The sequence below is a fragment of the Wyeomyia smithii genome, chromosome 3 (genome assembly GCF_029784165.1).
Source record: "Wyeomyia smithii strain HCP4-BCI-WySm-NY-G18 chromosome 3, ASM2978416v1, whole genome shotgun sequence".
Taxonomy (NCBI): domain Eukaryota; kingdom Metazoa; phylum Arthropoda; class Insecta; order Diptera; family Culicidae; genus Wyeomyia; species Wyeomyia smithii.
In genome coordinates, this window is record NC_073696.1 from 93,271,739 (window position 1) to 93,286,669 (window position 14,931).

General features: G+C 37.9%; 1 protein-coding gene across 1 annotated transcript in view; it reads right to left on the reverse strand.

Annotated features, from left to right (window-relative positions):
- Nucleotides 1–8,691, reverse strand: part of LOC129727083 (sodium/potassium-transporting ATPase subunit beta-2-like) — a 104,944-nt gene extending 96,253 nt beyond the window's left edge. The window contains exons 1-2 of the mRNA XM_055684516.1: nt 8,478–8,691; nt 6,915–7,109 (exon numbers count right to left, since the gene is read on the reverse strand). Of these exons, the coding sequence (XP_055540491.1) occupies nt 6,915–7,059 (145 nt within the window). The 5' untranslated portion in view covers nt 7,060–7,109; nt 8,478–8,691. The remainder of the gene's footprint in view (nt 1–6,914; nt 7,110–8,477) is intronic.
- Nucleotides 8,692–14,931: the final 6,240 nt, after the last annotated feature.

Consider the following 14,931-nt stretch of genomic DNA (forward strand, 5'->3'; position numbering starts at 1 on the left):
TTTAAATGATGTTGAGGCCACATATATTTATCGTAGCTATAATTTTAAACAGTCTGCGGGTTACGTTTCTTTCTATAACTTTCAAACCACATGTTTAAACATTATGAAATTCATTGTTTAAGGGTTTAAAAGCCCATTAATTTGAATTCAACTATGTTCATAGCAATTTTCACATTCTGACGCAGCGCCAAAACTAAAAGTTTGATTACAGTGAAATTCAATAGCAACCTAAGCGGCAAATAGACCCTTCATTTGACACCAAGATAGAAAGAATCGGTCAGACCATCTCTGAGAAAAGTGAGTGCGAAAAAAATGTGCACATACACACGTACACACCCACACTCACACACACATATACACCTATACATGCATATATGCAGAAAATGCTCGATTCGTCGAGCTGAGTCGAGTAACATATGACATTCGGCCATTTGGATCACTTTTCTACCTTTTAATATGCCAGTGATCGTTAGGAGAAAGTCAATATGTTTACTTTTATTATGTGATTTCACATCTTTATGAACAACGGACAAAGTTACAATCCGATTGCAATAAAATTCAATAGCAACTTATGGCGCAACTAGAGCTTTCATTTGCAATTAATTTTATGAAAATCGGTCCAGACATCTCTGAGAAAAGTGAGTGAGAAAAAAAAAGATGCACATACACACACACACACACATACATACATACATACAGAAAATGCTCAGTTCGTCGAAAGGGGTCGAGTGATATATGACATTCGGCCATTGTGACCACTTTTACACCTTTGGTTTTTCCAGTAATTGCTATACCTTTCTAGGAGAAAGGCAAAAACTTTATCTATTCCAAGCTACCAAAGAACAACGAAGATACCATATTTGAAAATCATATGTCTGTTATCTTCAAAAATAAATAGAGCTAGACTGATGCATAACATTTGCCTCAGCAATTAATGTTTGCATAGTATTGTTCAATTACAAGTAAGGTTAAGGAAAGTAATATTTTCTTGTTGATGCTAATGCAAAACAAAGAAAATAAATTGAAAAATACAAGTACAATTGTCGGAACTCTAATATCAAGATGAAATTAATTTGGTTTTCCCCTATACCGCCACCGCGGGATGCGACTAGAATTGTCATATTGAACTAAATTCATTTAGCTAGCAGCATTTTGGTTTTCTATTGACCTTTAAATACCCTATATTTAGTTTTTTAATGAATCTGAGAAAAACAGAGTGTACAGTTCAAAAATAAACAACGCATTTTATCTATACAATGCACCAAATTTTTCATACACTGCGCTATCTGCCTCTACCGACACGTTCAGCATTTTGTTGTCCGCGGCGGCGCAACGTATTTTGCGGCACACGAATAATTATATTAAATTCTGATATTTGCTACTATACGTAACAAGAAGAAGAAGATGACAATTCAAACGGCAATTTGATTATGTTTCAGATCGCAAAACAATACCTACGCATTAACCCAACACGCCTCACTGTGCGTCGGCAATATAGTCTTCGGTTGGCTTCGCTGCACACAAATGAGTATCGAGTTCTTCTGCACTGATAGACGACGAGTGACCAACGCTCTATTCATTGCTCGGGGCAGTACTGTTGCCTGTGCCAGCATGTTTCCCTTCAAGACATCAGTTTTAATAACATCCTTACAGCAGAACGTAAAACTGTCTGATAGTGGAGGTGGTTACGAACTTTCCGAAAAAGCATCACCTTCAAGACATCAAAACAGTCTAGGCTTGTGGAAGCAAACATTAGTTGACCTATTGAAACGGGGAGATTCTGTCAATTTTTTTATATCATAGCAGGCAGTTGGTGTCTAAGCATGAAGTCTGTGTCAGACGTGCTTGAATGTGATGTGTACATTGTTTGTGAAACTTTTATGAAATTTTCACTGTTTAACTATGAAATGATAATGATAACTGAAGAATCACAAAATTGTCCATCATTTTATCAATCCAACGACATATTGATTATTGTGGTCCATCGTATGGTTACATCAGTATTAACGTTTGAAATCTTTCATTCCGACGTTACACCTTGGTTTTAGTTTTCACAGAATGTATCTAGATATAGTGCGGTTAGACGTAGTCCTACGTCAAAATTAGCATTTAAAATTACCTTTAACACATTCACGAAAACTATGAGCATGTTAAAATTTCTTTTTTACCATCTTTGGAGCATGTTTTTGATTTGAATTTCAAAGACACATCAAACATCTTGAAACAAGTCTTTGTGAAATAAAACTTAACCGTATTTGGCATCGTTTGACATGCCGCTGTTGCACGAAACCGACGATATCAATATCTGACTGTGAGGACGTGGCCGGCGCCGTTATTGGTCTACACAGTAAAAAAAATACATTTCTTTAAATGCACATAAATGGAGCATTGAAAACCATGTAATATTCCGTGTGGCATTCAGGGTCGGCGGTTGATGTGGCTTGTGTGGGTAGTAGTACTCACTCGGAAACTGTCTCTGTGGGTACTTACCCACACGGAATTATCGGACAAAACCAAAAAAAATGTAATGTTTCCTATGTTCAAAACTTTAAAATGCCGCGCGCATGTGAGAGCGACAGATTTCTTGAGTATCGTTGTGCGAGAGGGTATAAAGCTACAGATTTATGTACAGTTGTAAAGTTACTTAGAAAAATCACAGGAGGGTTGTGTGCAAAGCCACGACCGCAAGGTTGAAGTAGAATACTTTTACACAGCTCTACTTACGGCTGTAAATTAACCTACGGCCTGCGTATCGGTTCGCGACGGTTATCGCATTTAGCTTGGCAGAGGCCTAATGCGCACGGCCAACACAATAGAAAGGTGTTTTCGCATTGAAAATTAGACACGGCTTTACTGGAGTAAGTGTTGGCAAATGCATCTACCGCTAATACCGCCGCTATCGTACGAAAAATGACGCGCGTCTAAGAACACCCGAACTGTTTCGCCGTGCCGCTTCCATTTACTTCCTTATTACATCGGCCTTAGGGAAGAACCGGCTGCACCTACCGCTGAGGTTGTTACCATACTGCTACTGGTACCCAAAGCTATTAACTCTTCAAATTAAGTGTTTTATTTGTCCTCAAAAGAACAATTGTTCAATTCCATATCGGATATGATCGCATCTCTGTAATATTACCGACAGTAATATTCTTCTAAGCAAAATGATCCTACTTTTCCATTAGAGGAAGTGCCGGCTGATGTACCGCAAAAATCTCGCCCGATCACTCGCGTTGGCGTTCAGCCTGGCAGAGGCCTGAGACGTGGTGACCAACCACAGGGCAAGTGATTTGTTTAATTTGAAGGCAGCCATAGGTGCGACCCGCTGCTATGGTCTGTTACTGCTGAGTGCCGATATCTGCTGTTACTGCTGTCAACGTTGTGGACGGTCCATCCAGTTCACCTTCCGACTAATGAATGTAGCTAGTTTTCCCAGAAACACATTTTTATAGCCGAAGGGTGCTACGTAATAGGCCACGCCTTTCAGTTCAGGTTTACCATTTCCTTATGTTATTTAGACGAATTATTCCACAATTCGCATATGATTTTTGAATCCAGCGAATAAACACCGATGGTGCTCTCACACACGCAACGGTTTTAACCCGTATCTTATTGCGGTTTGTAACATCAAGCGATTTCGTTTGCTCGCTGTTGCGTGTTGCATCATGTTGCAACTTGGCAACTGGGAGACGACGAAATTCTGTTACTGCTGATTGATTGAATCGACTTCATATTAGCTCTGCATAGTCGAACTAACTGTCTTTGTGAATGCGGTCTAACAGGGCAGTTTGTTATTCAAAGTTGGTCATGCTGATCGCAGCCTTTGCGCTGCCCCTACAGTGGGGAGTTTACTAAATAAAGTGAAAGCAAAAATAAGAACAACTACAACAGAATTTGATTGCGGTGCGGTATTTTATTTATTTTAAAACTATTCATCACATATAGGTAAAATTTGAAAAAAAAACTATCTTATTTTGTTGAATATAAATCATCTTATTTTATTTAAAACTATTCATCACATATAGGTACACTCTTTAGACATATTTATATGTTCCAAGAGTTCTATTTTTCGCCTTTCCAAAACAGCCTAAATATAAAAAATCGGTTGAAAAATAATGAAATAATAAGAAATGTTTAATACATAAAAATGTGAGCTAAGGTAAAAAACAGGGTTCTGACCATAACTAATAATTTTTGGGGTATTTGAAAAACTTCAAGTAAATGCGCAAGTAACTTTTGACTAAAGCTACAACCCACACTTAGTCACATCGAAAGTTTTTGCATTTTTTCATCATTTGTAGCACCGTGAAATAAATGTGCGATAGAAGCCAAAAATTTTGGTTTTCTTTATAAAATATATAACTTAGCCAAATATCAACCGATTTCCACAAAACTGCTTTTATTTGATACGGAATTGAATATACTTTCGAAATTATAGTGTATTTGTGGTATGTTTCTTACAAAAATAGACGGCAAATTCAAAATTAAATTGAAAAATTGCGTGAAAAAGTCTATAAAATTGGATATAAACTCAAATAACTTAACATGTTTTATTGAAATTAGAACAAACCTGTATATATTTTGAAAGCTCTATTTGTCCTCTTTCTAAAACTGCTTTAATATTGAAAATCGGTTCACAAATGACTGAGTTAAAAAAAATTATATTCGCTGAGGTCCAAAAACCGTATTTTGACCATAACTTCAGATTTTGAAGGTGTTTGGAAAATTTCTAGTATGAGCGAATGTTACACTCAACAAGACCTACAACCTACACTAGGTCACTTCAGAAGTTCTTGCCTTTTTTTTTCATTTGTAGCACAGTGTTATTTGTTTATTTGCCTTGAAAAAAGCATTTTGCGGTACAAAATCGGTTACTGATTACAACTTTGGAGCTGCTTTAACATTGGGGGAATTAAGAAACACGGACAACATGCACTGTGGAAGCTATTTTACAGTCAGTAAATTCGACGAGTGCGACAGATTTAAATTGCTAGGATGCAACACAGAATGCTTGCTTGCGTTGACAAAAATTATTAACTTTCAATGACTTGTTCATTTGCCTTGAAAAAGGCATTTTGATTTCCAACATTGGATTTCCCGATGGCAATCTTCATGTTGCCCCAACACGGGGGGAATAATGGCTGTCTGGCGACACACGCTGAGAAAAACCGCGCTGCTCCTGAGACGTGGTGACCAACCACAGGGCTAGTGCTGCTGCTAAGGAAGGACGACTGCGGTTGTCGCTGTCTAGAACTATTATGAGCGGCTCCAGCTGAAACAGGCTCTCATATAGGTCAAATAGCATGTTTTCAAATGCAAGGTATATGATCCTGTCGACCGTGCTTGGGAAGCAAGCATAAAACGACCAATCAGAGGTCGAATTTTTCGTTTTGACCAGGCTTGACTATTTTAAATAGTACAATAGTTTGAATAATAAAATTACAATTATCTTATTTTGGGAAGAATCTTAGAAGATTTTCCAGTCTATTGCTGCAAGAACGAAGGAAATCCATCGAATACTAACCGATTTATTAGCATTTGAAATTGGACATATTTTTCACTTTTTTCGGTTTTAGATTTTCATTTCACATCCCTATGTAGCCGAACTTACTGAGAGAAGTATTCTACTTCAAAAAGGATCTTCTTCAAAGCGTTCCTGAATTCGTTTGTTTTCTCTGATCAGTCACGACAATACCAAGATTGTTATAATGAAACAAGTTTTTTCTGATTTGCGCCGAATCAAAAACTATTAAATACTGCATTATATACCCATTCTTTACTACCCACTCGGGAAAATAATGTGACGCCGGTCCTGGTGGCATTATATTCACATGCAATATAATTGAATATATTGTTAATTTGCATGCTTATTTATATTCAAAGCTTTAAGTTTATATCACTTAACGTACAAATTTACATGGTTTAAAACGATTCTGTATTGTGCATTATTAACAGTGTGAAATTATATATGTTTTTCACTTTATGTGCTAGAAACCGTTATGTGCTTTCATTCGTATTAATTGTAAATTTAATTTTTTGGTACTGTGTATAATAAATCGGGTTATTGAATGATGCACAGTGAGAAGGAATTAGCACTCCCAGTTGTTTTTTCAGTTGATTCATTGTGCATCTTGAGTGGCTCGAACCCATCACGGAGTAGCAACCATTCATATGTACACTCAGAATTAAGCTAAGCTAAAACAGTGTTGCTGGAGACTCATAAACTAGCTATTATAAATGTTCATAAATTATGATACAAAAGTATTCAAGGCACAGTCTTAAATTTCGTTTCCTGTGGTTGGTGAATTTTTTTCCGATTTGAATTTTGTTTTGAATGTTATGTCTTAAAAGATCTGTTCAAAATGTAAAATCAATTTAAAATTGGAATGAGTTCATGTCACTTACTAACATTAATGCATTGGCTTCAATGATAACAAGATTTATTATTAGAGGTTAATAAAGCTTGAATCTGAGTTTGATTGACTACCACCGCTTGTCACTACACAATATCAATTTCGTCTCAAGAAGTCTGAAGATTGTGATTTAATTCGATAACCATTTTCTGATAAATAGTGTTTTCGTTTAAGGTGTAACGGTGTCGAAGCCACTACCAGCCACAATTTTGAATTTTCAAAAGCACACGACTCGGGAACAGTTAGCGCGTTGGCTGTGAAAACGCTTTTTTATGCTTGCTTCACTGCAGCACAGGTGACGTATTAACTAATACCTAGTCTTACGAAAATACGAAGTGGTGGCTTAAAGTCAACCATTTGTGGCTTCAACACCATTTCACCTTGAATGCGAACAAAGTATTCTCCTTTATTATTATAGCTCCTTTAGATCAAAAACGGAAACTTGCTCACTGGGACACAGGTGAATAAACTCGAATGTAACTGAATTAGATTTGGCTTACTTACACCAACTGGCTGGCGTCCTGCCGAAGATCTCCCCCTCGTCCGGGTTCCACAGGAACAGCTGGCAGTTCTGCCAGGCCGTTTTGTCGCTCGGCGTCCGGTAGTACTGTTGGAATTGATCGAACGGTTCTTCTACCTTTTTCGGCATTTTGGGTGATGATTGGTCGGCTTCGTAGGTTCTCTAATTCGATTTCACGTCTAGGGGAAAGAAATGGGGTTTCCATGTACGGTCAGTGGATGGGGGGGCATAAGGCACAGGGGAATCGTTTTCTTAGTTCGTCTAGTTTTGGATTTTCCCAAGCAGACTGGGAGCATTACTGGTTGCTGTGCGGCGAAAGTGTGGAAAATATTGCATAAACTATGTGGGCATGTGGCTTTGAATTGTAATATTCGAAGAACTGGGACACGAATGTTTTAGCCCGGCTGAGAGTGGTGGAGCATTCGATAGCATCATGCAGACCAGATCCGGGCGCCTGTGAGTCTCGAAGCTGTTTACGAGTTTGGAATTTCCTTTGCAACGAGAGCCGCTGCTTTTCTCTTCAGCTTTCTGGCGCTGCTGCGTATTGTCTTTTGAATACTTAACTAATTAGGTATATTGAGCAATAAAATAGTGACGCGATGTTAATATAACTAGAAGGGTGTTGAAGAATTTCGGTTAAAAGATTACGTGCATATATGTACAGCAGTATATTGCTGTTTGAACGTTTTTATTTGCTCTCAATCTTAGAGCCTCAGTAAAACGTACGGTGGTTGATGAGCATTTTTGATCAGCTGACTGCTGAAGTTACTAAATAATTTAAACTCGTTGAAACTTTCATCGATTTATTGTACAATATCGGGCTCTAAATCAAGATTATCGACAACTAAAGACCTATAATTAGTGGCGAATTTTCATTATTTTATGCTTTTTAAATGAACTTCGAGAGAAAAAACGTCTTTTCAAGAGCAAGCTTTTTTTCTCCCTTTTTTGAAAATCAACGATCACTGCCGAATAAAAAACAGAATCACATTAGAACATCTGTGGAGTAATTCCGGAAAACATAACTTTTATTAACCAAATCCCGTAAGAGTGAAAATGACTGAAAATTGGAAGTATTACTAACTTATCATTTCGATAGTAATAATATGAAAACCAAAACTATCATTTTTATTTTCCCTGTCAAACACTGTCAAATACGTTCTTTAGTAACTCAAGCGGAATTCTTGAGGGTATTCATTGGCTTATTTGCAAAAATTAAATTCTCATTAATATGTGTCACCTGTCTATTAGAATTTATGTTTGCAAAAAAAACTTTAAGATGAAAAGAAATCTAATTGACCAGTATCTTGATATTTCAGCTGGAATCTTTCCAGGACTCGAAATTATAGCTACTTAGGCGTTTGGGCGAATCTTTTACATAAATCGAATCCTTCTGTGACAATTTTTCCTAGTTAAACTATCACCTTATCACTTTTCACTGCCACGCATTATGCAACTCAATTAATGCCACTTTCGCCGCACAACCTGCTCCGCCTGATCCATAGGATCACTTTAGATTATCCTTGCACGAAGCTGGACCTCATTACCAGTGAATCTTGCAGCAGCCGATCACGTGACACAAAAAACTTGCACTGCTACCGAACCGAAGACGTTTCACTCCGCGCACGGTCAGCCAACGACTAAGACGGATCGTAGCTTCACGACATCCGAACTGTCCTAACACTAACTGTCCAGGGAGTTCGGAAGATCTCCAATCTGCGAGCCACGTACCGACCTCGAGATCGCCTGCGAGACTAACCGAGCCGCATGTATTACTTCCATTCTGCACATGGCCGTGGGGTAATCTTCCAATTTAGTAAATCTAGAGTATGATGAGCTTAAACAAGCGTAATTCACCAGACCGAATGCACGGTTATTGCGCTGGCACAACAAACACCGTGCCAGTGATCGAGGAAAACGGGATAGGTTCTGGAGGTTGGTGGAAGGGCTACTTGCGCTGGTAGAGTGACATGACGGTGATTTGCGGCTGGGAGGTACTGTCTGCAGTGGAGGGGCTATTGACGCAACAACATGGAAATGTTTACGAAATCTTCGATAAACATGGAAGTATATCGTTAACTCATCCGAAGGCAGAGCGCTGCAACTATTGATAACATGTTTTCTTTGGTTTCGCAAGTAAAAATTACATACTTCATTAATGCTAAGATAGTTAATTATAAAGAATATGATCTCTATCAAGTAATCAAGTAACTGTTAATTTTAGTAATTTTAGAATTATAAATTTAAGTTACGAACCGCGATTTCCGCTTGCAATTCCAATTTCGGGGCAATTTACTTCCAACATCTGCAAAATACTGGAAAGCACCGAAAACCATCGGAACCACTCGCTGCTATCGAGCATGTCTGTGTCTTCCACGCGGTGCTAAGCGGCGGCACTTATTTGCCTGCGCCGATGAAGGTCTTAAATGTTCGAAAGCAATAAGCACGATTCTACACGATGCACAGCCAAGTACCAGTTGCCGTGACGGAAAGTTATTCTCCGACCAATTGATTATATCCGTTCTGCCCACGACACAAAGTTGTCATGATTTATTGTTGTGTAGATGAGTGAGTTCGTGATATAGCTCATGATACTAAAATTATTAACTGTTATCAGTAATCTAAAATGTACTACCTTTGGGTTTTATGTTGAGAAAACTGTACCTTCAAGTCAAACTTTTTAACTGAGCTCAAGAAGATAGTTTTTTTTTAATGAACAAAAAGAAATTGCCATGAGACGGATACAGATCTACTACATAATTCTAGTAGATGTTGACGTTTTCGTGATATGCTTGATAGTACCTACTTCTTGTACATGCTCTAATTTGGAACCTGCTGTTTTCTTCACTGAAAGTTGTTTTATACTTGATGATGAAATAGCATAGAATAGAAAAAGACACAATAACAAATACCCAATCTGGCACAATAGACAAATTACAAACTTAAAAAATCGCAAACAAAAAGCACTTCAAAAATGCAACTGAATGAAAAAGTAGAAGGAAACCCAGCAGACATCTCCGATCTTTTTGCAGATTTTTTTCAACAAAGTTGTCGCAATACAAAGGTTTTTTTGCTACACCATAACCAATCATTCTCCGGTTGAGCCCCCAGACTACCTGAAAAAACGTTATTTTGGGACACGCTACTATTCAGGTAACATCAGGAGTTCCTCAAGGCTCTTACTTGGGCCCTCTACTATTTATATTATTGATGAACGACATTTCCTTCATTCTAAAACATGTAAAAATTCTTGTTTATGCCGACGACATAAAACTTTTCATTGAAATTAAAAACATCTCTCTTAACGAGATAAAATATTTTTATATTTGGTGTAAAAAAAGCATTCCTTAGCTAAACATAAAAAAATGTAGTTCGATAGCTTTTGGCAGAAAAAGAAACATAAAAACATTATTATTTCCTTGGGATATCAGAGAGTAGAAGAATGTGAACATGTTAGGGACTTAGGAGTCATACAAATACCCCGAGGTACCTCTCTGAATATCACTTTTTCTTTTTATTTGGAACTAGCTGACCCGGCAAACTTCGTTAATTGTTAATTAAATAATTTTTAACATTCAAAACTGATTGCTTCCTTACGACTCTTTTATAGTCTGCAAATGCACGATGAATCACGATGGTGATGTGGCATGTGAAACCAATTTTGGTCTCTAGGCATCATTCTGATTCCGGATATATCCATATTGAATGGTGTTTGTTCATTTTTGGCTGTTTTCCAGACACCGGAAGTCGCCAACTTAGAATACAAAATGGTGTTTGTGACCGATTTTTAGATTCTGTACATCATATTGGTTTCGGAGATACTCATATTGGGTGGAATCCGGCCATAGGCTGTTGCACGGCTGTTCCAAAAGCACGGCTGTTCCAATAGCACGGCTGTTCCGAAACCGGAAGTTGCCATCTTATAATTCAAAATGGTGTCTGAGGTCGATTTGTGGCTTCAACTACTATGATGCACTACTATTCCGGAAATACCCATACTGGGTGGTTTTTGGTCATTTTCCGCTGTTTTTCAGAAACCGGTAGTCGCTATCTTGGATTTCAAAATGGCATTTGGAGACATTTTCTGGCATCTGGGTGTCATTCTGGTTCCGGAAACACCCACATTAGAATCGAAAGTCCTTAAATTTAAAAATGGCGTGTGGAGTCAATTTTCGGCTCCTGTGCATCATTGTACGAGAGCCCTCCCATCCAAAAGTGGGAGGGGTGTCTAACCACCATGAGAATATTTTTTGCTCCCAAAACCTTAACTCTTACGAACGAGGGAGGGGTGTTAAAACACTGTGGACTAATTTTTACCCCTTAAAACATTCACTTGCCAAATTTGGCTCCATTTACTTGGTTAGTTTTCGAGATGTGCAGAAATTTGTGTTTCATTTGTATGACAGACAGACAGACAGACAGACAGACAGACAGACAGACATCCTTTCCCGGCGATCAAGTTCATTAATTACCATGGAACGGGGTAAAATTGATCAATTTTTATAACAATTTCCGATTAATTAGCTTCATGTAAATTTTTCCCGAAATAGTATAATTTTAAAACAAGTACTAGTATGTGCTCCAGTAAACCTCTACGGCTACTGGTGAAATTTCTATCGTCTACTTCATGAAATAAATTCGATAATTCTATAAGATACTATGAGGTAAATTGGGGTGAAATTGATCACCATTGAAATCCATACACGCAAAACTTTTCCTTATTACTTTAGAAGCAATAGCGCAAAATTGCCTTTTTGGTAACAAACCTATTACTTAAAAGGCAATAAAATTCTTCCCCAGTCAAGTAACAACACATACTGTCATATATTTAGCACGTGTTACGGGAGAACGAGTATCTAATAATGGTCGTTTCAACCACATGCAATTTTTTTTTCTATCGCAAAATGCTCCCTTTCCATCTCAAGTAAAAAAAAAATCACACACCGTCGCATATGTTGCACATGTTAGGCCTCTGCCAGGCTGAATGCCAACGCGAGCGATCGGGCGAGATTCTTGCCGTAGGTAAATAAACAGCCGTAAGTAAAACTGTTCATTAACCTTCGGCAGAAATCTCGCCCCATCGCTCGTGTTGGCGTTCAGCCTAGCAGAGGCCTTTCAAGTTTCTTCTATCTCCAATTCATCCGGTGTGCGTGTATTAGTTCGCTCGTTGTATGCATACGGAGTAGCGGAAAAATATGACAAAAGCTGCCAAGCAGCATTTTCCCCGTCATAGAGTGAGCAAACGTTGATGATTTTAAAGACTTGAAATGCGCCTTAAAATGACATCACGATCTGTAAACTGCGTTAGAGAAAAACAAAAACATTCGCTTTCTTGCAAGCTATCTACAGCACATAATCGTTGGTTCATGGAAACTTATTTGGACCTGTTTGAAAATACAAAACTTGTGCTCATCCAGAACAATATTCGCAACTTCGGCAACTCTGGTCAGACAGTATTACATATTTCCATTTCAAGTAAACACTGGGGGACGAAACGAAAGTGTTTCTAATTAGACAATTGAGGTTGACGGTTTAGATTCTGATTATGAATGGATGAAAGGGACAAAAATAAACCAGATCTTTGCAGCAATACAAATGTAGCGAGTGAAGTCTTGCTAACACATGCAGTGCGGTGCTTGGCTGTATGTTCTCCTGCAGAAACACATACAAGCGTGTGGCCGACATAATTTTTGTTACTTTTTAGTTGTTACTAATTGTGTATAATGCGCAGTCATAAGACACAATTAGTAATAAAAAATTGCCCTAAAGTAATAAAATGTTCCCCGTATGCGTTGGGTGTACATTCTTCTGGCAATGTGCTTTTTTTCGATATGCTAATGATAAATGATGATTTCTGTGCTGAAAAATATCATTTACAGCTAGTTTGGGAACGAAAATAACGATATTTCAGGTTAAAATTTGTATATTTTGGTTCACGAGTTGCTTGTTGTTAAATTTGCTCTCATTTGATCGTCGTTAGACCGATTTCAATTCGGTTTGTTGCAAAAGCTCAAAAACTAGCTTTGAAATTAAAATCTTTGTGGTTTCCTGCGAATTCATCAGTATTTCTTAAATGGTATGGAATGATCATTGTTGAACATTACATTTTTTGAGCTTCTATCAAACTTTACTCACTGCTCCAAATTTAACGTAATAAACCCTCAACTAAGATTACTTTGAGTAAATTCAATACTTTTTTTTTGTTATTTTGAAACTTGTATGATCAATTTTGATTGAATTTTGACTGAGTTAGAAGAATTTTTTGAAAATATGAAAAATTGCACCGGGAATGCAAGGATTAACTTTGACAGGTATGTGAATCATGCAAAAGTTGCGTTTAAGGACACGTTAACATTGCCTAGTGTTGTAAGAGCAATATCTTTCGATTAGTATTTTTTTATCACGAATTTTCAGGTGATCAATTTCACCCCACTGATCAATTTCACCCCATTCCACGGTACTTATCAACTATATGCACGATTGACACAAACTGGATTGCAATTTAAAGATCAATCTCTTCTTTAACCATACCGAATAGTTTCATCGTGCACACTTTCAAGTATAGTTGTTAAACTCAAATCGAAGTTTGAATATCAGGTAGTGCTATATGGCATCACCCGCCGGGAATGGGTTGAAAAAATGGCGCTTGGTTCGGTTTGGTCGCTCGCCGATCATCTTAAAGTCACTTTCCACCGTCCTTTGTCTTTAGCGTGATTTTTTGGCGGTTTTTGTCGATGCAACTGAAACAGAATCTTTAGCCACATGCTAACGTATCACGTGTACCAAAACAGTCAAGACAGTCCGATGGCTTCATACCAGGCGAGACGTACGACGCAATGAAGAAAAGCACCTGCCAATTTAGTACCGACCGGCACCGTTCTGATTTACAAATTTTAAAACCTATGGCGCACAAATTTTCGTGTTCGTGTTCAAAACGCGTGTCATCTCAACATGTTTATGTGTGTCGTATATTTGGGCACGTTAGCAGCAAACGGTGAACTACGATGGAAATCGCGCCGTCGCTCAACAAAAACGTAGAATTTTTACACGGCGTGAACATGTGACCATGTTTTGCAGAAGACTGTTGTGGAGTTTGAAAATAACAAATAAAACTATCAAGAAAACGAAAAAAGGGAAGCCAACTTTATAGAATTATTGAGCGGGCAAAATGATAGGTTGCCCCTTGGGAAAAATCTGGGGCGTGGGAGTAGGTTTGGTCAAAAAGTGCCTTGCCCTCCCGAAGTTGGTGCCTATGGGTATATAATAGTTATACTTTTTACTACACTAGCTACAATAATTCTATTTATGTTCTGAAGTTTTAGAAGTTCGAGACAGTTTGACGTTTGAATCAAAACGGTATATTATGAAATCGCGGCGCGTCCCAACGTGAGGAAGTAAACGAATACGGACTATAAGCGATGGTGGTGGGTGGTAGGAAGCCTGAGAATAAACCCACACTCAAGTCCATCGATGTCAAAACCCTGCTGGCCTGCTTCTAGTCAAGATCTGAACCATCTGTTCATCAATGCGGACTCTGTAACCTTGTGGCTACTAGCTCCCCGATTTCATTTTAACACTAATTACAAACAAAAATTAGAATGTTGATTTATTGAAGAAATAACAAAAGAGTTTCTTTCAAAAAAAGAAAGGAAACATTATTTTATTTGTTGTTTTGGGATGAATGCGTTCATTATGGCATGGCTCTGCGCTGGTTTTTATAGTTTGTGACATGTCTATTGATTCACATGTAGATGTCGCTTTTATATATTTTTATAGCGAATAGTGAGACTTTCATAGATACTATCGACGCATAAGGATCACACGTACAATACGTTACTTAATGAGGGGTAAGAGAAGGTGTATTGTTGTTTCACAATACTTGAATACAATATATAAAACTGGATAATGGTATTGACTGTAGATGTTGAAAATTACTAAACTGTCTCGTACGTCATATGCTGATAGCCCCTCATGCCGGGATATGTTTGTTGCTAGTGTCAT